The sequence below is a fragment of the Oncorhynchus nerka genome, linkage group LG25 (assembly GCF_034236695.1).
Source record: "Oncorhynchus nerka isolate Pitt River linkage group LG25, Oner_Uvic_2.0, whole genome shotgun sequence".
NCBI classification, from domain to species: domain Eukaryota; kingdom Metazoa; phylum Chordata; class Actinopteri; order Salmoniformes; family Salmonidae; genus Oncorhynchus; species Oncorhynchus nerka.
Genome location: NC_088420.1, coordinates 56,941,236 through 56,962,522, shown reverse-complemented (window position 1 = coordinate 56,962,522; position 21,287 = coordinate 56,941,236). Strand labels below are relative to the sequence as shown.

The 21,287-nt window shown below is 42.1% G+C and overlaps 2 protein-coding genes across 4 annotated transcripts in view; one reads left to right on the top strand and one right to left on the bottom strand.

Annotated features, from left to right (window-relative positions):
• The first annotated feature begins 49 nt into the window (after window positions 1–49).
• LOC115109712 (rab GDP dissociation inhibitor beta-like) lies at window positions 50–13,056 on the top strand. Its single transcript, XM_029634968.2, has 11 exons — window positions 50–224; window positions 711–818; window positions 1,232–1,331; window positions 1,816–1,950; window positions 7,901–8,099; window positions 8,496–8,627; window positions 8,862–8,961; window positions 9,193–9,364; window positions 9,679–9,823; window positions 11,492–11,546; window positions 12,505–13,056. Exons 1-11 carry the CDS (start codon window positions 180–182, stop codon window positions 12,658–12,660), a joined length of 1,347 nt encoding a protein of 448 aa, XP_029490828.1. The 5' UTR covers window positions 50–179; the 3' UTR covers window positions 12,661–13,056.
• A 49-nt stretch (window positions 13,057–13,105) lies between these two features.
• The window catches only part of LOC115109709 (uncharacterized), a 40,702-nt gene continuing 32,520 nt past the window's right edge, over window positions 13,106–21,287 (bottom strand). For 2 of the 3 annotated variants that reach the window (XM_065009894.1, XM_065009896.1), the window contains exons 16-23: window positions 20,384–20,864; window positions 19,330–20,274; window positions 15,485–19,288; window positions 15,155–15,280; window positions 14,863–15,016; window positions 14,514–14,619; window positions 14,180–14,361; window positions 13,106–13,999 (exon numbers count right to left, since the gene is read on the bottom strand). In XM_065009894.1, the coding sequence (XP_064865966.1) occupies window positions 13,899–13,999; window positions 14,180–14,361; window positions 14,514–14,619; window positions 14,863–15,016; window positions 15,155–15,280; window positions 15,485–19,288; window positions 19,330–20,274; window positions 20,384–20,864 (5,899 nt within the window). In that variant the 3' untranslated portion in view covers window positions 13,106–13,898. The remainder of the gene's footprint in view (window positions 14,000–14,179; window positions 14,362–14,513; window positions 14,620–14,862; window positions 15,017–15,154; window positions 15,281–15,484; window positions 19,289–19,329; window positions 20,275–20,383; window positions 20,865–21,287) is intronic. The other variant, XM_065009895.1, reaches the window with a different exon arrangement.

Sequence of the window (21,287 nt, the reverse complement as noted above, 5' to 3'; positions counted from 1 at the left end):
CCAGAAAACGTCGATTAGACATGCGCAAAAACATCCGCCAACCCACAGAGAAGGGTACGTTCACGGGTATCATTACCTGCGCTGTGCAGCCGAACAACTTCTTAAACTATCAAACAGCCGTTCCATTTCCACTAACAAAAATTATATATTTAGGGATAAAGTACAGAAGGACACTCAGTATGGATGAAGAATACGATGTTATTGTTCTCGGGACCGGCCTAACGGTGAGAACTGACAAAAGCAATATAGTACAACCGTCCAACAATGGTCACAGCTAATAACCTAGATGTGTAGGCTAATCTGTAGGCTAATGTCATGGCTAACAAACCGCTAACTCACGTTAGTGCTAAATTAGCTTGCTTGCTCGTTTGTTAGATCTCAAATTTCAGATTTTGTTTCTCAGGAAATCGGTGTCTACTGTGATTCTCATTAGTGTTATCCGAGTGTGGTGATACTTTCCCCGCTCAGCAACAAGGGACAACTCCCATACAACAGTATTTCCAGTTATTTTCCCTATAGTAAAATGGAGCTAATTAGCTATGCTAAGTAGTTACTGTATTAGTTAGCTAGTTGTGTTGTTAGCTCGCTGGGCTTAAATTTGTCTTTACTGTGTTGTTTAAATTGTTTACACATTTAAAACATAAATGACCATTTTTACATATCTTTTTGTGTAGCTACCGAGCTATCTGACTTATCTTTTTCTTCCATAGGAGTGCATTCTGTCTGGCATTATGTCAGTGAAGGGGAAGAAGGTGCTTCATATGGACAGGAACTCTTACTATGGAGCAGAGAGTGCGTCCATCACGCCACTGGAAGATGTAAGCAAAGACACACAAGATGAATATGACCCTTTTCATACTATAATGCCGAACCATACTTAGCTCACTGGTATATTTTCTTTACACATATTCCCTTCCGGCAACTATTGTGGATCCTTAACTAGGCCAGCCCAGTAATTGGTTTAACTTGGCTCAGTAGTGTCAAAAGGGTTTTAGATTATTAACCTTAGGTTCCACAGCCCCCACTGTGTGGTGCTATCACACAGATAGTAATATGTTATATTATGTATGCTATCACTCACATCTCGTGTTATAGCAATACTTTGTGGCACGTCCTGAGTTTCAGATACTCAAAATCTGACAGCTTTATGTTTTATTGAATTAATGAAATTGATGAGGTAATAATACAAAGTTTAATAATTTCTGTTTGTCTTCTTCTTGTCCCCCTCCAGTTGTACAAGCGCTTCAGTCTTCCAGGCAAACCTCCAGAGTCCATGGGAAGAGGTCGGGACTGGAGCGTGGACCTCATCCCAAAGTTTCTGATGGCCAATGGTAGGAAAGCAATGTGGGGTCTATTCAATTCACTAGGATCCCAAACGGAATGAAACTGTGAGGAACCAATGTGCATTTGTCCAATAGAAACGTTTGTTTTCGTTGCAAAACATTTTACATTTGGAGTAAAGGGCTTCTGTTGCAAAATGTTTTGTAACTGTTTGCTACGGTCATCGTCTAATGAATACACCCATGGTATTCCAGATATAATCCTCATTGATGGTTTGTGTTTATTAGCCACGACACAGAAGAAAGGGGACTGTACAGAAAGGGACTACTTGGACTTGTCCAAGAAGACGTTTTCATTTTCTTTTGCAAAATGTTATAAAATGATACAACCCACGTAAACTACTTTTTATGAATATTATCAAAGGCCTCTCCCTCAGCAGCTTCTTTCGTCTTGGTATACATCAGGATTGTTTTGACATGTTTTCCATTGCATCCCTTAACAAACGTTACCTATTTTTTTTCCTTCTATACCCAGGTCAGCTTGTGCGAATGTTGCTGATCACTCAGGTGACCCGTTACCTGGACTTCAAGGTAATCGAGGGCAGCTATGTCTACAAGAAGGGAGCGATCTACAAAGTGCCGGTTACTGAGACCGAGGCACTGGCCTCCAGTGAGTATATCAATGGGATTTTCATTTGCCTATTTCTATAATATAGGCTATGCCAGATGCTTTTATCCAAAGTGACTTACAGTACAGTGAGTGCATACATTTTTTGTCAAGTTAAGAAAAAAAGATTTGTGTCACTCCTAGGGCCGTTGAGGTGCAGTATTATCGCCAAACCGGCAGTCGAAGATCACGAAGTCAGTCAAATTCCATGTGACTGTTTAGTCATGGTAATTTGGCTTCTCCAATTAGGCTACTCAGCACTCTATTGTCCCTCTAATCACTCTGACATCAATGCAAATCTAATCAAACACTTAATGACAGCCCATGAGCTCATGTTGCACAATACTTTTGACAGGCTATGCGATACAGGCTATGCAATAGCCTCTATTAAAGAGGATCAGCTTTCTATATTTATTTATCAACTTTCCTAATAAACTCAGCAAAAAAAGAAACGTCCCTTTTTCAGGACCATGTCTTTCAAAGATAATTTGTAAAAATCCAAATAACTTCACAGATCTTCATTGTAAAGGGCTTAAACACAAGGCTTGTTCAATGAACCATAAACAATTAATGAACATGCACCTGTGGAACGGTCGTTAAGACACTAACAGCTTACAGACGGTAGGCAATTAAGGTCACAGTTATGAAAACTTAGGACACTAAAGAGGCCTTTCTACTGACTCTTAAAAACACCATAAGACAGATGCCCAGGGTCCCTGCTCCTCTGCGTGAACGTGCCTTAGGCATGCTGCAAGGAGGAATGAGGACTGCAGATGTGGCCAGGACACACACAGTGGATAATTCTAATCATTGAAATGCTAATCCTTTGCACATGAACGGCCGCTCATTCGAGAATAATTGCAATGTATATATTTACTCCCGTATGTCGTTGTTGTCTCTCCGTTGAAAACACTCAATCGTCCTGTAGAGTTCATCAGAGTCTACTTAACTTTCCCAGAAATAACAATGTCTTTCATGGTTGTAGGTGGTTAGAATGGATACTTCAGAGTACCATTCGGTAATGTTCTCATAGAATAGATGCTTCGTCGGTTGTCGGTATTCTCAATCTGGAATTATGTCATTTCTAGCGGCAGAATAGTAATTATGTGTCTAAGATTTTGCTTTTATTCTGTAGTGATCAATAGTCTCAGTTTAACCATTTCCAGCCGTGTAGCAAAACTACAGCTGTATGGTCTCCGTGGCCTATAGAATTGTAGCCATTCCAACTTGGGGACGACGTCCTGGCGACCATCTGAGACGTCCGGCTCTGAGGATCTCTTTGACATGAAATGTAAATTTCGTCATGGGTGGTTTTATACTCTAGAGTAGAAAAGGGTGGTTGACACCGACGTAATTTCTATGCTCACATGGGCGTGGCCGCTGACTAGTTAATCTTTATATGAAAATCCTTATTCTCGTTTAGAAGGTTAACATCACATTGTCTTTTCACAAATCAAATCAAATCAAATTTTATTTGTCACATACACATGGTTAGCAGATGTTAATGCGAGTGTAGCGAAATGCTTGTGCTTCTAGTTCCGACAATGCAGTGATAACCAACAAGTAATCTAACTAACAATTCCAAAACTACTGTCTTATACACAGTGTAAGGGGATAAGGAATATGTACATAAGGATATATGAATGAGTGATGGTACAGAGCAGCATACAGTAGATGGTATCGAGTACAGTATATACATATGAGATGAGTATGTAGACAAAGTAAACAAAGTGGCATAGTTAAAGTGGCTAGTGACATAAGAATGCAGTCGATGATCTAGAGTACAGTATATACATATGCATATGAGATGAATAGTGTAGGGTAAGTAACATTATATAAGGTAGCATTGTTTAAAGTGGCTAGTGATATATTTACATAATTTCCCATCAATTCCCATTATTAAAGTGGCTGGAGTTGGGTCAGTGTCAATGACAGTGTGTTGGCAGCAGCCACTCAATGTTAGTGATTGCTGTTTAACAGTCTGATGGCCTTGAGATAGAAGCTGTTTTTCAGTCTCTCGGTCCCAGCTTTGATGCACCTGTACTGACCTCGCCTTCTGGATGATAGCGGGGTGAACAGGCAGTGGTTTGGGTGGTTGATGTCCTTGATGATCTTTATGGCCTTCCTGTAACATCGGGTGGTGTAGGTGTCCTGGAGGGCAGGTAGTTTGCCCCCGGTGATGCGTTGTGCAGACCTCACTACCCTCTGGAGAGCCTTACGGTTGAGGGCGGAGCAGTTGCCGTACCAGGCGGTGATACAGCCCGCCAGGATGCTCTCGATTGTGCATCTGTAGAAGTTTGTGAGTGCTTTTGGTGACAAGCCGAATTTCTTCAGCCTCCTGAGGTTGAAGAGGCGCTGCTGCGCCTTCTTCACGACGCTGTCAGTGTGAGTGGACCAATTCAGTTTGTCTGTGATGTGTATGCCGAGGAACTTAAAACTTGCTACCCTCTCCACTACTGATCCATCAATGTGGATAGGGGGGTGTTCCCTCTGCTGTTTCCTGAAGTCCACAATCATCTCCTTAGTTTTGTTGACGTTGAGTGTGAGGTTATTTTCCTGACACCACACTCCGAGGGCCCTCACCTCCTCCCTGTAGGCCGTCTCGTCGTTGTTGGTAATCAAGCCTACCACTGTTGTGTCGTCCGCAAACTTGATGATTGAGTTGGAGGCGTGCATGGCCACGCAGTCGTGGGTGAACAGGGAGTACAGGAGAGTGCTCAGAACGCACCCTTGTGGGGCCCCTGTGTTGAGGATCAGCGGGGAGTTTCATGTTTAATCACATACTTTTCACAATATTTAGATGTAAACCTGACAGCTGGGAAATGTACATTTTAACACAGTGGTTCTCAACTGGTTTTGCCTGGGGACCCAAAATTGACAATGACAATTTAGTCGTGATGCAATATTATGGACTGTTGTATTGCAGCTATATTTTAACGTTGTATTGCAGCTGCCATCTTGGGCAGGCTTCACTTGCAAAATAGACTGTCTCAATGGGCTACTATTATGGTATTAAAGAAAGTCATTACACAGCCATATTAACTGAGAAAACATTTATTATCAATTCAAGAGAATTCAAGCCATTTTAAGGCAACCAGTTCAGGAGTGGGTGTAATAAATGATTAGATTCAGAACATGCCATCGAAACCAGTCCAATAATGTTAATGAACAGTAACGCATACCAGTGTTTTAAAATAGAAAACGACAATCATTAGGATTTCGTAATCAGCCATTACTATATGAATAGCTTCACAACCTTGAAAAGGTGTACATTTTTAACCAGTTCAATGAAATGTATATATGAATGTCAGAATGAATTAACAATAATAATGAACATACTGAACAATAACTAATTTACCTGTTTATTTAGTGTGTGTGGCCCGTCAGTGGGAAAACTGGGGGTGATTCTTCAGTTTGATACGTTTATTCATGTCTGGGCTGATGTTTGACAGGGCATCTCGGAGGTCATGCTGGCTGTCCAGTTTGTTTCTGCTTTTAGTTTTCAACTGCCATAGCAGAGAAGCCACTTTCAGAGATAGGTAGTGCTAAACGGTAACATGATTCTGATTGCGTGACAGACGAGAGCAGCATACTCTCCCACGACGCTGCACCAGAACTGTGGCAGTGTCATTTCCGGAATGTGCATGCTCAGTCCACGATCAAATGACCGCTCCACCAGCTGATCCTCTTCTTTGCTTAGCAACATGACGCTTCCCATCTCCACTCAAAAGGTGTCTTGTCTCCTGTTCTCATCCAGGAAGTAGTCACAAAACTTTCCCTTCAGCTTGACAAGATGCTGTTTAACAGTTTTTTTCAGTGTGTTGCTGTGTGCTTTGTTGATCAGATTCTGAATCTTGAAATCATCATTGGGAAACATGTCAATCCTCCCGTTAGAAATATTTGCCCAAACGGTAAGCTTCATCTTGAAGGCATCCACTTTGTCCCTCTGTTCAAATCAATTGTGCCCCATCCCTTGCTTTGTCACAGTGAGCGAATTTAGATAACCAATATCTGCCCCCCCCCCCCCCCAAGTTGAGAATCACTGCTTTAAGAGATACAGTTGTGTGTTTCCTGTCCTTCATGAGATCACCAAATGAAACGCACTCGAAATGACTGTCCCTTAAGTGTCCACGGATCATTCCCACATTCTCAAAAGTAGAAATATTGTTTAGTTCTCCCATTTTGTGGATTAGGGGTTTTGAACTAAGGGAAGCTCTTTGTTCTGGTAGACTCTCCCCCTCAATTCTGCATGGCAGTTTCTACCAGGTATTTATGACCTGTCGTAAAGTCATAAAACTGTAGAGAGGGGGGGATTCTCCCCTGAGGGCACGTTATGATAATAGTTTATCAACATTTTAAGCTAAACGGTATCTTTTGCTTCAGGCTCATTGCTTATAACAAGTTTCTTTTAATGTTAGTGGTTGTATTCATTTTGGGTCTATCGCATCCCACAACTATCCCAGACTATGTTTGGAATATTTATTTCTCGCACAATAGAATAGGTTAACTTTTTTGTACTATGGTGGATAGTATATTGACGTAGGCTAGTGCTTTTGCTGTTCGTTAGGCCAACTCATCTTGTTGGCTGAGGAAAAATAAATCTGGACAATTCATCCAATATCTTCAATATGTGCCATGGAATTGGATAAGGACGCACGAAGTTCAGTCCTCAATGTGTCTGTCTTCACTTGTAGCCTGTGAGAAAGACCCGATCACATGACTGAGAGCCATGTGAGTGAGAGGTGCTTCGGCACGTTGTGGGGAGAAGGGAATTATATATAATTATTATATTCAGCCCAAGGGCGTAATGGCCACTGGCTGCATAAAACAAAACAAAGCAGAGCTCATGCTTTTAATGCAACTTTTTCCAAATCATCATTAGAGTCGCATTATGCAGCTTTAGAATGTATTAAAAATCAAAACTTATAGCCCAACATTTGTATCGCAACTTAAGTTACATAAATAACTCTAAATTAAGCATAACTGTTGCTTTGTTAACCGTTAAACACAGGATAGCCACATGGGCGCACTCCCTCATTGTTTGGAGAAAATATCCTTCCTATTTCATTCAACAATGTTCAATTGTATTCTTCATACTATAAAATAATTATATGGAATTCTAAGCAAATCTTGCCTGGTAAATGAACTAGTAGCCCACAGCCATATGGCATAGCCAGATCAGGGCCTAACATGAGGACAACTCCGTATGCTATTCTGTTCTTCTGAAATACACTACATTTTCTTTAGACCTGTCTAAAAATTAAATAATGGATTTATTGTGATGGTGTAGGCTATATTACATGGATTTATTTAAAATGTAGATCTTCCAAAGGTCTGCATCAGTGGCTTGTAGGCTTTGCGTGGAAGACAGGACATGCTAGATGTGTTTATGTTAACGGTCAATTACTGTGAGACCGGCAGGTAAATCAAGTATTCTATTAACTTATGCAATACAGAGTGTACGAAACATACCCTGTTCAAAAGGCACTTAAATATTTGTATGATATTAAGTGCCAGGCACACCGGTTTGAGTATGTCGAGAACTGCAATGCTGCTGGGTTTTTCACGCTCAACATTTTCCTGTGTGTATCAAGAGTGCTCCACCAGCCAACTTGACACAACTGTGGGAAGCATTGGAGTCAAAATGGGCCAGCATCCCTGTGGAACGCTTTCGACACCTTGTAGAGTCCATTCCCCGACAAATTGAGACTGTTCTGAGGGCAAAAGTGGGGGGTGCAATTCAATATTAGGAAGGTGTCCTTATTGTTTTTTACACTGTGTATACCACTTAGCAGAAGCTTTTATCCAAAGTGACTTAAGGTGAGTGAGTGCAGGAATTTAAGCCACAAATGAACCCACAACCTTTCAACTGAGCCACACAGGACCACATTCTTAGTCTTATTTCAAAAGGTTTTTCTTTTTCTCTCTCATTGACTTTTTTGCACCCGCTCAGGTTTGATGGGGATTTTCGAGAAGAGACGTTTCAGGAACTTCTTGATCTTCGTTGCCAACTATGATGTGAACGATCCCAAAACCATGGAGGGTGTCGACCCCAACAAGGCGACAATGCGTGACCTGTACAAGAAGTTCAGCCTGGGCCAGGATGTGATGGACTTCACTGGCCACGCCCTCGCGCTCTACAGGACAGACGAGTAAGTGGCTGTATCTGAAATGGCACCCTATTCACAATATATAGTGCACAAATGTTTTACCAGGGCCCATAGGGGTCTGGTAAAAAAGTAGTGCACTGAATAGGGTTGCCTTTTCAGACACAGACTATCAACTTTAATATATATTTGTATGTTTCTTGCTGTTCTATTTATAATTTTATTTGTGAATGCCCATATATGGTAGTAAGTCACATGAAATCAATAGCCAAGATAGTCACCTTTTGCAGATAGGGATGAATTGAATAAAACAAATCTAATAGGGTCCCCAAATATGGGGACTTTACATTTTAAAGTGTCAAATTTAAAATATTTAGAAGCATTTAGGATGGCTTATTCATGAACGTAATAACGAAGTGTTATCTCTTTGTTTGATCTCAGCTACCTGGACCAGCCCTGCATCGACACTATCAACAGGATTAAGCTCTACAGTGAGTCTCTGGCCAGATACGGCAAGAGTCCTTACCTCTACCCTCTCTACGGCCTGGGGGAGCTGCCACAAGGCTTTGCTAGGTAAGATTCACTTTACCTCCTCACTGCCATTATCATTTGTCCATCTGAAGCCTTTTGGTTGATGAACCCAAGGTTTAATTCCTGCAGGGATCACATACTTGCACGGTAAATGTTCTACACTCACTGCACCATGACTCTAAAAGCGTCTGCTCAGCGGCACTAATAGTAATCATATGAACCCACCCCATGCTCCGTTATTCACCAGTGTCTTCGAATTGATCTCTCTTCCTCTAGGTTGAGTGCTATCTATGGTGGGACATACATGCTGAACAAGCCCATAGAGGAGATTGTTATGGAGAATGGAAAGGTAGTGGGGGTCAAGTCGGAGGGAGAGGTGAGATTTTGTCAAATGTGTATATATATAAAATATTGTTTGATATTAGTTCTTAATGGCGATTTAATTAGGGTGGTGTATACTACAACCAACGGATTTTGAATGTTTCCAGGTGGAAGTTGGCTAACCCTATGCCTTACCCAAAACGTAAACTTCACCCTTACTCTAACCCATCCTAACCTTAACTATAACCCTAACCCTAACCACTACCATCTCTCCTTCCCTCTCCAGATAGCTCGCTGTAAGCAGCTGATCTGTGACCCCAGCTACATCATGGACAGAGTCAGCAAGGTCGGCCAAGTGGTCCGTATCATCTGTGTCATGAGCCACCCCATCAAGAACACCGGCGACGTCAACTCCTGCCAGATCATCATCCCTCAGATCCAGGTCAACAGGAAACATGGTGAGACTCCTGGATACCTAGCCTACATAAATACTTAATAATACATTCGTAACCATACATACCACATTAAGCAGTAGATAAGCGTTTCATAAATCCTTGTGTTGAAATTAAGTTGTCACTGAAATATGTTGTGACTTTTTGAATGGTATTGACAGTGTTCATTAGGCACCAAATAGAATTTAAAAAATGGGGAGGGACCTGGAAGAAATGCAAATTTTCAGTTTCAAAACATTTTGCTAGTTTTTATATCCTACTGAACACCACCTAGTAGAGCTTAGTGAATATGTCACTGATCTGTTGTGTTTTCGTTTTAGACATCTACGTGTGTATGATCTCCTCGGCCCACAATGTGGCAGCGCAGGGCAAGTACATTGCCATCGCCAGCAGCGTAGTGGAGACCAATGACCCAGAGAAGGAGCTCAAACCGGCCCTGGATCTATTGGAGCCCATTGAACAGAAGTAGGCCTTTGATTCTATGATACTATACAGAGCATTCGGGAAAAGTTTTCAGACCCCTTCCCCTTTTCCACATTTTGTTACGTTACAGCCTTATTCTAAATTTGAATAAATAACATTTCCTTGTTAATTTACACACAATACCCCATAATGACAAAGCGAAAACAGGTTCAGACGTTTATTCAAAATAAAAAACAGAAGTACCTTATTTACTTAAGTATTCAGACCCTTTGCTATGAGACTTGAAATTGAGCTCATCCTTGAGATGTTTCTACAACTTGATTGGAGTCTGACTGTGGTAAATTCAATTGATTGGACATGATTTGGAAAGGCACACACCTTTCTATTTAAGGTCCCACAGTTGACAGTGCATGTCAGAGCAAAAACCAAGCCATGAGGTTGAGGGAATTGTCGTAGAGCTCCGAGACAGATCTGGGGAAGGGTACCAAAAAAGGTACAGCATTGAAGGTCACCAGGAACACCGTGGCCTCCATTCTGAAATGGAAGAAGTTTGGAACCACCAAGACTCTTCCTAAAGTGGCCGCACGGCCAAACTGAGCAATCGGGGGAGAAGGGCCTTGGTCAGGGAGGTGACCAAGAACCTGATGGTCACTTTGACAGAATTCCAGAGTTCCTCTGTGGAGATGGTTGTTCTTCTGGAAGGTTCTCCCATCTCTGCAGCACTCCACCAATCAGGCCTTTATGGTAGAGTGGCCAAAGGGAATCCACTCCTCAGTAAAAGGTACATGACAGCCTGCTTGGAGTTTGCCAAAAGGCACCTAAAGGACTTCCAGACCATGAGAAACAAGATTCTCTGGTCTGATGAAACCAAGATTGAACTTTTTGGTCTGGAGGAAAGCTGGCATCATCCCTACGGTGAAGCATGGTGGTGGCAGTATCATGCTGTGGGGATGTTCTTCAGTAGCAGGGACTGGGAGACTAGTCGGGGTCGAGGGAAAGATGAACGGAGCAAAGTACAGAGAGATCCTTGATGAAAACCTGTTCCAGGGCACTCAGGACCTCAGATTGGGGCTAATGTTTCCAACAGGACAACAACCCCACTTTCCAACAGGACAACAACCCTAAGCACACAGCCAAGACAGCGCAGGAGTGGCTTCGGGACAAGTCTCTGAATGTCCTTGAGTGGCCCAGCCAGAGCCCGGACTTGAACCCGATCGAACATCTCTTGAGAGACCCTAAAATAGCTGTGCAGCGATGCTCCCCATCCAACCTGACAGAGCTTGAGAGGATCTGCAAAGAATGGTAGAAACTCCCCAAATACAAGTGTGCCATGCTTGTAGCGTCATACCCAAGAAGACTCGAGGCTGTAATCACTGCCAAAGTACTGCGTAAAGGGTCTGAATTGTTAAGATTTTTATTTTTTAAGTCAATTTTTTTATACATTAGCAAAAATGCCCATGTCATTATGGGGTATTGTGTGTAGATTAAGGGGGAAAAACTGTTTTCATGAATTTTAGAATAAGGCTGTAACATAACAAAATGTGGAATAAGTCAAGGGGTCTGAATACTTTACAAATGCACTGTGGTATGTTAGGGCTCACATCACTGGAATTCAATGCTGTAATATTATTTTCACATGACTAAGGTGTAATGCACTTGGTTGGTTCCAAATTCATGTTTCCTTACCCTGTTGAAAACTTCTCTCCTCAGGTTTGTGAGCATCAGCGATCAGTATGCACCAACTGACATGGGAAAAGACAGCCAGGTGAGTACATATTTCCTAATCCTCTTGTTGTGCTGCACTTTGAAATCAACAGGAGGCGCAAACATTTTCTGAACACTAACCATGTTTCCATCCAGTTTTCATACAAGTAAAGTCATGTTTAAAAAAATAAAAAATAATAATAGCTGTAATGGAAACAGGAATTTTTGGTGTAAATGCCGACAGATCATTTGTTCGTTCGACATGGTGGGATCTTTTTGTGCCTGAAATGGCAGTGGTATCGACTTTATGCGAAAATATTGATATAAAAACCAGCATATCACTTGACTCCAAATTGACCTCGATATGGTGTGTGGTCCTCCCACTACGACTTGGGAAACCATGCAGTTATAAATGATGATGAATTTCCCAGGGTGGTGAAAGTGTAGGGTGATAAGTTTGATGCTGCTTTCCAATAAAAATCTAGGTTCTTATTCTGGTGACATTATGATTGATGCTTGACTGCTGTTCGACAAATAAAAATGTTCTCATTCTTATCCATAATAATCAAATAATGTAGACTAGCAAACCCACACAGCCTACCCGCACTACAGTATCTGCAAGATATTGGCTCGAGCGCAGGTGCCAAGACCAGGAGTAGGCACATTTTGCTTTATAACGCACATTTCTTTTAGGTAGAGTTGAAAATGTGATGGAAACGCATTGAACTTTAGATTTGTATTTGCTACATGAACATTTTAAGTGAAAAAAATACATTGTGTGCACTGATTTTTATCGGCTACACGTCCATTTGGTGAAAACATAGCACTGGTGGGAAAATTCAGATATTTTCTTTGTATATTTTAGAATATTCGCATGAAAATCTGTCGCCAATTGGATGGAAACCTAGCTATAGCCTATTCAGTCATAGGCCTGTAGACATGATTTGTATACATCATTGGTTTAGACTTTATTTGAATTTTTTTCCTCTTTCCCTTCTATGCATCTGGGATATCTGCAGATATTTATCTCCCGTACGTATGATGCAACAACCCACTTCGAGACCACCTGTGACGACATCAAGGACATTTACAAGCGCGTGATGGGCACGGAGTTTGACTTTGCAGAGATGGAGCGCACGAAGAATGACATCTTTGGAGACGCAGGTGATCAGTGATAGTGTCAACATGATGTTAGTGTCCAGACAGCTCCAAATCTTAACAAACTGGTTTATAAATCCAAATGCATTGTTGGAATCTGTATCTATGACCCTTTAAAACAATGGAAATATGTTTGTAGAAAAAAAATAAAGAAAAGTGTTTACTGGCATGCAGACAATTTTGGGTGGCTGTGTTTTATAATGAATTTGACAGTTGGTTAAGAACATGCAATGATCACATTGTGTACCATCATGAAGGTTTCTTCAAATTCTGACATGTGAATGTCGCCAAAGAGGTTTATTCAGGGGTTTATACGTAGTCTATAATTGTGATATAAATTGTATTTTTACATAAGGTAATATTCTGTGTTAAAGTGAAATAAATAAATATTTGATCTGTAATAGAGAAACGAACCATGGTCACTCTTTTTCTGTGTGTGTATGTAAAAAAGGATGGGGAACATTTAGTCAATTTCTTTATCGCAAAGGTGCAATAAATGTATTTACAAACATACAAATAAATACACTAACACAGAGCTCTGCATTGAAGCAGATGTCATCGTTAATCTATACAGAATCTACCTGTCATAGAAAATGATTAAGAATAAATAAATCTACACAATTTGATTTACACTAAGGAACCAAAAAAAAGAGACTAAAACAGCAATACACAAAGCCTTGCTATAAACATAACTTACTGAGAATTATTTTATTCTTACACCACAATGATTTAGATCAGTGTGTCTAACTCCCAATGACCCCCTAAAAAGCAGATTTTGGAGTGAAGGGGCATCCCCTTCTGAGTCTGGTTCTTCGAGGTTACAACGTTTCCCTTGCCACGGTTCTTCTGCTTGCTCGTTGGAGTCTGGGTCAGGTTAATTTAAATCACTTTGTGACAGCTGTTGATAATGTACACTGAATTTCTGTCTGTAATAAATCCTTTTTGTGGGGAAAAACAAATTCTCATTGGCTGGGCCTGGCTCCCCAGTAGGTGGGCCTGACTGCCAAGTGGATGGGCCTGGCTTCCAAGCGGGTGGGCCTATGCCCTCCCAGGACCACCCAAGGCTGCACCCCTGCCCAGTCATTTGAAATCCATAGATTAGGGCCTAATTTATTTCCTTACATGAACTCTAACCGAGTAAAATCTTTGAAATTGTTGCATGTTACATTTTATATTTTTGTTCAGTATAAAAAGGGCTTTATAAATCAAATTTGATTGATCGTACTGAAGACTTCTGTCAGGCTTCCCTGTCAGTTTAAGAAATAGTGCAAGTGTCACTCTGAGAAATCAGCAAGAAGGAGTTAATATTCATTGTGAATATCCCATGTTTTGCAAACGCTTTGTCTGCCGTTGTGTCTGCAAAATAAAGAAAATTGTCAAACTAGCATTCTTGCGACTAAGAATCCCTATATATTACAAAAACTGAAATTATTTCAATGTTAAAGGTCCTACTAATTACCCCCAATCAACCCCAAAATACAATATATTTAGCTAATCTTAACGAATGCAGTATAGGGGAAAAGTCTGATCTCTCACCAGTTATAAATACAGGTAGACGAGCTGATACGTTCTGGACCTGCAGGCGGACTAGACAGTGGAGGTAGTTGGGTCGTGTCCTTGAAATGACGTCACATTCATGGTAGGGTAAGACCTCCACCATTCCAGCCTCCTGGCAGTTGTCCATGAAGCTCTTTTTACCCTGTGCCTCAGCACTAGACCTGTAGAGGGAGGAATGATCAGTTCTGGCAGTTAAGTTTGAATCTTAGTTTCCTTGAATTACAAAAATGACACTAGCCTGGATTCAAATAAACACAGTGTGTTTGATTATCTGCATTGAGATGAACATTTACAAGCGCAAGAATAAGCTTACCGTGCGCTTTCTTTCAACTTCCGGCTGTCTTTGTAATGCAAGAGCCATTTCCACTTCCCCTTTTTACTTAGCCCCTCAAGGAAACCAGACATTTTCTTAATGTTGCCTGAGAGAAATAAAGAGACATTGAGTAACTCGCATACAATGCAATGTGGGAGGGGACATCATAGCCTGGCCCCAGATTTGTTTCTTGCCAAACATTGGCCATAGCAGTTGGCAAGATGACACAAACTGATCTGGGACCAGGCTAGGGACATCATAGTTGCTTATAGAGATTGACAGTTGTGGAAACATAATGAAATGTAACAAATGCACTTTGGTCTCTTGCAAATTAGTGAAGTGTCCATACTGAGACTGAGTGTGTCCAGTGCTGCTCCCTCAAACACCACAAAACCGCCTTTGCTGAAGAGTTCTTGGTGGGTCAGGTTCACAATGTCATCAGGACGGTCAATACCAGCAAACAACACATTCTGAGACTTCTTCAATTCAAGCAAGTGAGGGACCTGAGGGGGAAACAAAAATCTCAAAATGACGACAATGTAATACAACGGAAACTGATTCAAAAGGCTGGATTTCGAACCTGGATTGCTTATTCTTTTCCAGGAGTTTGACATACTTTTATAAGTCTACAACAGTCTTACCTCACAAATGTGTTCAGCAATATCTTCGTTCCTCAAGATAATGTATAGAGGGGATGAGGGACTATCCTTTCCAAGGCAGAATTGAGACTGTTCTACTGTTATGTGTCCCTCTGCTTCTAACAGCTCCTACAAAAATAACAAGCTTGTTTTTGAACATGGTGCAAGAATGAACTTTGGCTTTCATTGTTGTACAGCTTATGATACGGTTTCGTACCCTGGTCCCAGATCTGTTTGCGCTGCATAGGCTATGGTCATTTGACACTGACCATAGAAGTTGGCAAGACAGCACAAACTGATCTAGGACCTGTCTAACACTTATGTTCATCTTACCTTTGTCTCGTTGAAGAATGGGTCATCTGATGTCACCAGTATGTAGAACCTGAACTTGTTCTTACATGACTGTTTCACAACAGAGTTCAGATTATCATGCAGGCTGTCATACATGTCCTTCTTCATCTGACCACAGAAGTCTTTGTCTTTGCTTGGGGTTCGAGACTTTGGCAAACTGTTTCTCTTTGCTTCTTCTCTCTCTCGTCTCTCAGTTCTGTGTGGGTACTTTCTGCCTGCACAGACCTCAGTCATCATGGCATGGTACGCCTTGAAACTTTCCGCAACCAGATCTGAAACGTTGACATGCGTCATCTCACTGCCCTTTGTATATGAGAGTTTTTGAAGATGCTGTGGCATATCTCTGTCTGTTTCTTCAGGCATACCCTTCCTTTCAGGCATATCTATTTTTAACTTCTGCCCTGCGAGTGAAGGTAGTCCCTCCCAGTGTTCTTCCAAGCTTTCCTGTTCCTGCAGGCTGGAAAAGTGCACTGTCACAGCCGGGCTACAGGAGGAAGCTCTTTCTTCTACAGTTGACCTGTGGTGTTTTGATCGGTTGTACCTGCTGCTGCTACTCTTCCTTTTACGTTTTAGCATCTGGTTCATTCTCTCTGAGAAGATGAGGGTCTCCAGATCCACAGAAGACTGAGTGAGGTCAGATTCATCAGTGTTATGTGTATCATCCCACCTCTTGGAGAACTCCAGAAAACTGCTCGAGCCCTGTCTGTTTGGGTTCGGAGCTGTCCATGTGTGCGTGCTTGTTGAAGGTTTCGGAACGGGATAGTTTTCATAGGTGATTCTGTTTCCTTTGTGATCCAAAACTGTAACTAGGCATGGCTTTGCAAATGAGGAAACTTCCTCGTGCTCATCGTCCAAATCGATTTGGCTTTTGGAGGTGTTCCCACTCCTCTCTGACCTACAATACTTTAACCAGTCCTGTTTGTTCTCTTCCATACGGGTAAATATTTTGTCTGATTCTTCAGACTGGAAGGTGACTGAAGAGGAAGTGCCTTGCTTGCTGAAGTCCAAATCATCATCAAATTCCCTTTTATCCCATTGCTGATACTCGCGTAAAGAGTTGATGAAGTCAAGTTTTGTTTTATTCAACTGGGATGTATTACTTGCGTGTTGGTCATCTGATATCCAATTTGTCTCTAGACTAGATTCAATGTTGTCTTGCTCTACGGCAGGCTCCTCACTTTCATCCATAACATAGTCTTGCAAACTTGCAATCTGTCTCCTCATTTCGGTGACATATGGTGTGTTATACGGGTGAGGATTAGTGTTTGAGTGGACAGGGGCAGCGGTTTGTTTGCTTTTGACAACATCTGAAGACATAGGGTCAATATTCGTTTGTCCTTCTTTCCAGCTGTACTCTCCTCTGCTGCCTTCACTCTTGGAGAGATTCACAGCCATGGCAAGTTGTTGGCTGTATGGATGGGGCTCAGTAAAGTTGGGCCCTGAAAGGTTCTGAGAAGCTGCTGTAGGTCCACTTACTCCTGGGATATTCTGACGGATGGACTGTATGATAATCTCTGTTGACGCAGGACACAAGTTAGTGTCTCCCTCCAAAGCGATTTCACTCAAGTCCCGAGTTAATATTCTTTCTGTTGTGTCATTGGACAGGACTTCAAGGTGGGTTGATGGCACAGAGAATGCTGCTTTCTGTGTTACGGTGCTATGGGTTTTGGGATAGGAGGCAGGGAACCTATGCAGTGAATCGTGACTTGCATACAGGTCTTGTTCAGCAGGGGTATGTCGCATATTTGAATAAGGACTGTAATCGTTTTTTTCCTTTGAAGAAGTATAGGGGGTGTTGAGAGGTGTGCTAGTGGCGATTGGCTTCTTGCGGGGTTCAGTCCATAATTGAGAGAACTGATTACCAATGGCTTCCAGATTATTTGGTTTGCTATTGTTGTTGCTGGATTTACGCAACTCATGCAACATATTCTCTACAGAGCTAGGGCTGCTACCAAGACTTGGTTCATGTGGTTCACAATAAGCCTTTTCATTTTCAATAAGAGCAAAACCACTATTGAGGTTGGGACTGTTGGTGTCTTTCAAATCGGGCAAAAAAACAGTCTTCGGTGTGTGATGGTCATAAGACAATTCTGTAACGAAAGGTGGCTCATCTTGTGTAGGTGTTGGGAATCTGCTGAGGGGTTTGCCTACCCCACTGGCATCGCAGTTAACCAAGCAGCCACTGTCGATGTCAGGAATCAGGATGTAACCATCGTCCACGATAGGGGTTGGACATCTACTGACAGATTCAGTTGCCTTTGAAACTATTCTAAACATTTCACCTGAAAACAAATGATCACTTTGACACACTGAAGATATTGGTGTGTCTTTCTGACACAAGTGAGTGTCGTGCACCTCTGTGTGCATGATATCCTTGCTATCTGTCTCTACTCCAATGAATGGTAATTCTACTCCAATAAATGGTATTTCTATCTGAGCACACACTGTCTCTGATGTCTGACTGTGTGAATGTAGAACATCTGGGTGTGAGATATCTTCCCTGAGAATTCCTGCTCCAATCAGTGGTATTTCTACCTGGCCTGTCAGTACCTCTGATGTCTCGTCTTGAGAATGTCGGGGCCCTTGTGTGTCAATATCAGATTTACTCTGACCCGGCATTGATATGCGTTTTTGATCTTTAGAATCCCTAATCCCATTGAAATCGGTCTCAACTGCTGTTGTTTTAGCTTCTCCTGAAACATCCTTGGACTGAATGGGCGTGTCGAACTCACCTACAAAAGGCGTGTTCCCATCACACAGTGGAAATACTCTCGTGGTCAGTACCTCATCGTTAGATTGAATCTCAACCTGCATCTCTAGCAGTACTCTAGTGGTGCCAACAGAAACATTCCCAACCTGTTCCATTGGTTGTACCTCATCGGTGGGTTCTTCGTCTATATACAGCTTGCTATACAATTTCACAGGTAGTGTCGAATCATTTCCACCATGCACCACTGACGGTGTCTCTTTTTGGGAATCATTTTCATTATGTGATATCTCTGGTGGTGTTTCAGCCACAGAATTATTCCCACCACATACTGCAGGTGCTGCTTTATCTCCTGACTCTTTTTCATCATCACCATTATCATTCCCTTCCTGCAATGCCGTTTGTGCCTCATCACCATTATCATTCCCTTCCTGCAATGCCGTTTGCGCCTCATCACCATTATCATTCCCTTCCTGCAATGCCGTTTGCGCCTCATCACCATTATCATTCCCTTCCTGCAATCCCGTTTGCGCCTCATCACCGTTATCATTCCATTCCTGCAATGCCGTTTGCGCCTCATCACCATTATCATTCCCTTCCTGCAATGCCGTTTGCGCCTCATCACCATTATCATTCCCTTCCTGCAATGCCGTTTGCGCCTCGTCACCATTATCATTCCCTTCCTGCAATGCCGTTTGTGCCTCATCACCATTATCATTCCCTTCCTGCAATGCCGTTTGCGCCTCATCACCATTATCATTCCCTTTCTGCAATGCCGTTTGTGCCACATCACCATTATCATTCCCTTCCTGCAATGCCGTTTGCGCCTCATCACCATTATCATTCCCTTCCTGCAATGCCGTTTGCGCCTCATCACCATTATCATTCCCTTCCTGCAATCCCGTTTGCGCCTCATCACCATTATCATTCCCTTCCTGCAATGCCGTTTGCGCCTCATCACCATTATCATTCCCTTCCTGCAATGCCGTTTGCGCCTCATCACCATTATCATTCCCTTCCTGCAATGCCGTTTGTGCCACATCACCATTATCATTCCCTTCCTGCAATGCCGTTTGTGCCTCATCACCATTATCATTCCCTTCCTGCAATGCCGTTTTACCTCATCACCATTATCATTCCCTTCCTGCAATGCCGTTTGTGCCACATCACCATTATCATTCCCTTCCTGCAATGCCGTTTGCGCCTCATCACCATTATCATTCCCTTCCTGCAATGCCGTTTGTGCCACATCACCATTATCATTCCCTTCCTGCAATGCCGTTTGTGCCTCATCACCATTATCATTCCCTTCCTGCAATGCCGTTTGTGCCTCAACACCATTATCATTCCCTTCCTGCAATGCCGTTTGCACCTCATTTTTGGAGTTCCCATCATCCCGTGACACATCTTTGGGAATCTTTTCATCATGCATTGCTTTGAGTGCCTTACCAATGGAATCATTCCCAGCAGGTTGTGCATTGATTTCCTTGTTTGTGGTGTCTTTCCCAACATGCACTGCTTCTGGTTTTGCTGCTTCAACAGAATCCTCCACGCTAGGATATGCTTTGTGCATTTTTGACTCACTGCCATCACAGATGGCAACGTAAGACCCATCTCTGGGTTCACTTGCATTACACTCAACTCTGTCAGCCATATTGGTAAGGTCACCATCCCCCAGCACCTCTGTGCATGACATTGTTTTGACTGAATCGTTATCTTGAACTTGTTGCGCCTCATCAACATCTTTAGATTCCATGGTTTTAAGACGTGCTATGTTTTGTTCTCCATCATGGCTCCTCTCTTCCTTTTGGATTTCCTTTTTGGCTTTGCCCTCCAAACCCCGGTCAATTCTTTGAGTCTCCAGGACCTTTTCTTGATTAATGTACACACTTGCTGCCTGTTCACACAAGAGAATGTACGATCCATCACTTTCCAAATGTCTTCTTTTAGGGGACACATCATTTTGGAGGGTACCATTGCTGTCATTGTCATGGGTGTTAGTTTCATCATCATCCAGTTCACTCGTTTTGTCTGACGTCATGCTGTCCTCACGGTCTCTGTAAACCTGTAGAGAAAAGAGACAAGCAAAATAAACAATTATGTGTATTATGTTAACAAAATATTTATTGGAAAACATTGGTGCTTTACATATATAAATGCATTTATTTTCTAACCTTTAACTCAAGACCTGTACTTTGTTTGTGAAAAGAGACGATTTCCTTGTGGAGTCCACTTTCTGGTTCGTATACTGAAGGACTTTTTAAATATATACTTTGCTTGGACTCAGGGGAATCCTTTGTGTCTACAGTGACATCTAACACAGTCGAGGTTGTTTTCACTGAAAGGTCCAATGCCTCAGGTTCCAAGCTTAATGGTTGTGATTCTTTTTTACCCACATTACTACGGTCCAAAACCTCAGGTTCTGGGATCCTGGAAAGGCCAATATAAGCAGGGGAACTTGTCTTGGTCTCAGATGTAACCTGGGCTTGTACCATTCCATGATCCACTTCTGTAGAATCTTTTTCCTCCATACATAGAAGACTTGGGTCTGCCTGGAAGAACCTAGCAGTGGACCTGCTGTAGAAAAGACCTATCCACATATGGATGATGAGCTGAACCTGTTCGTTTGTGTCCTCAATGTTGAAATCCCATGGGCTGTACAGAGAGAGGGTGAATAGGGGTGAAGGAAAGGGACACAGAGAAAATCAAAATCCAGTCAAACAATTAGTCTGTGGAATAATATATAGAATAAGCTTTCTGTCTCTAGCAAGCTCTTCACTTATGCATCTATTAGTTAAAAGAAAATTATAACAAAAAAACTAAAGACATTTTTATTTACACTGAGCAAAATTATAAATGCAACATGTAGTGTTGGTCCCATGTTTCATGAGCTGAAATAAAAGATTGGCATGCTGTCTGGAGGAATGTTCACCAGAACTGTTGCCAGATCATTTCATGTTAATTTCTCTACCATAAACCGCCTCCAATGTCATTTTAGAGAATTTGGTAGTATGTTCAACCAGCCTCACAACCGCGGACCACTGTCAGAAACCATCTCAGGGAAGCTCATCTGCGTGC

Coding starts and splice junctions, on each gene's coding strand:
- LOC115109712 (XM_029634968.2), top strand. CDS start 180: ATGGATGAAGAATACGATGTTATTGTTCTCGGGACCGGCCTAACG. Junction 225..710: donor TTCTCGGGACCGGCCTAACG/GTGAGAACTGAC, acceptor TTTCTTCCATAG/GAGTGCATTCTGTCTGGCAT. Junction 11,547..12,504: donor ACATGGGAAAAGACAGCCAG/GTGAGTACATAT, acceptor GGATATCTGCAG/ATATTTATCTCCCGTACGTA.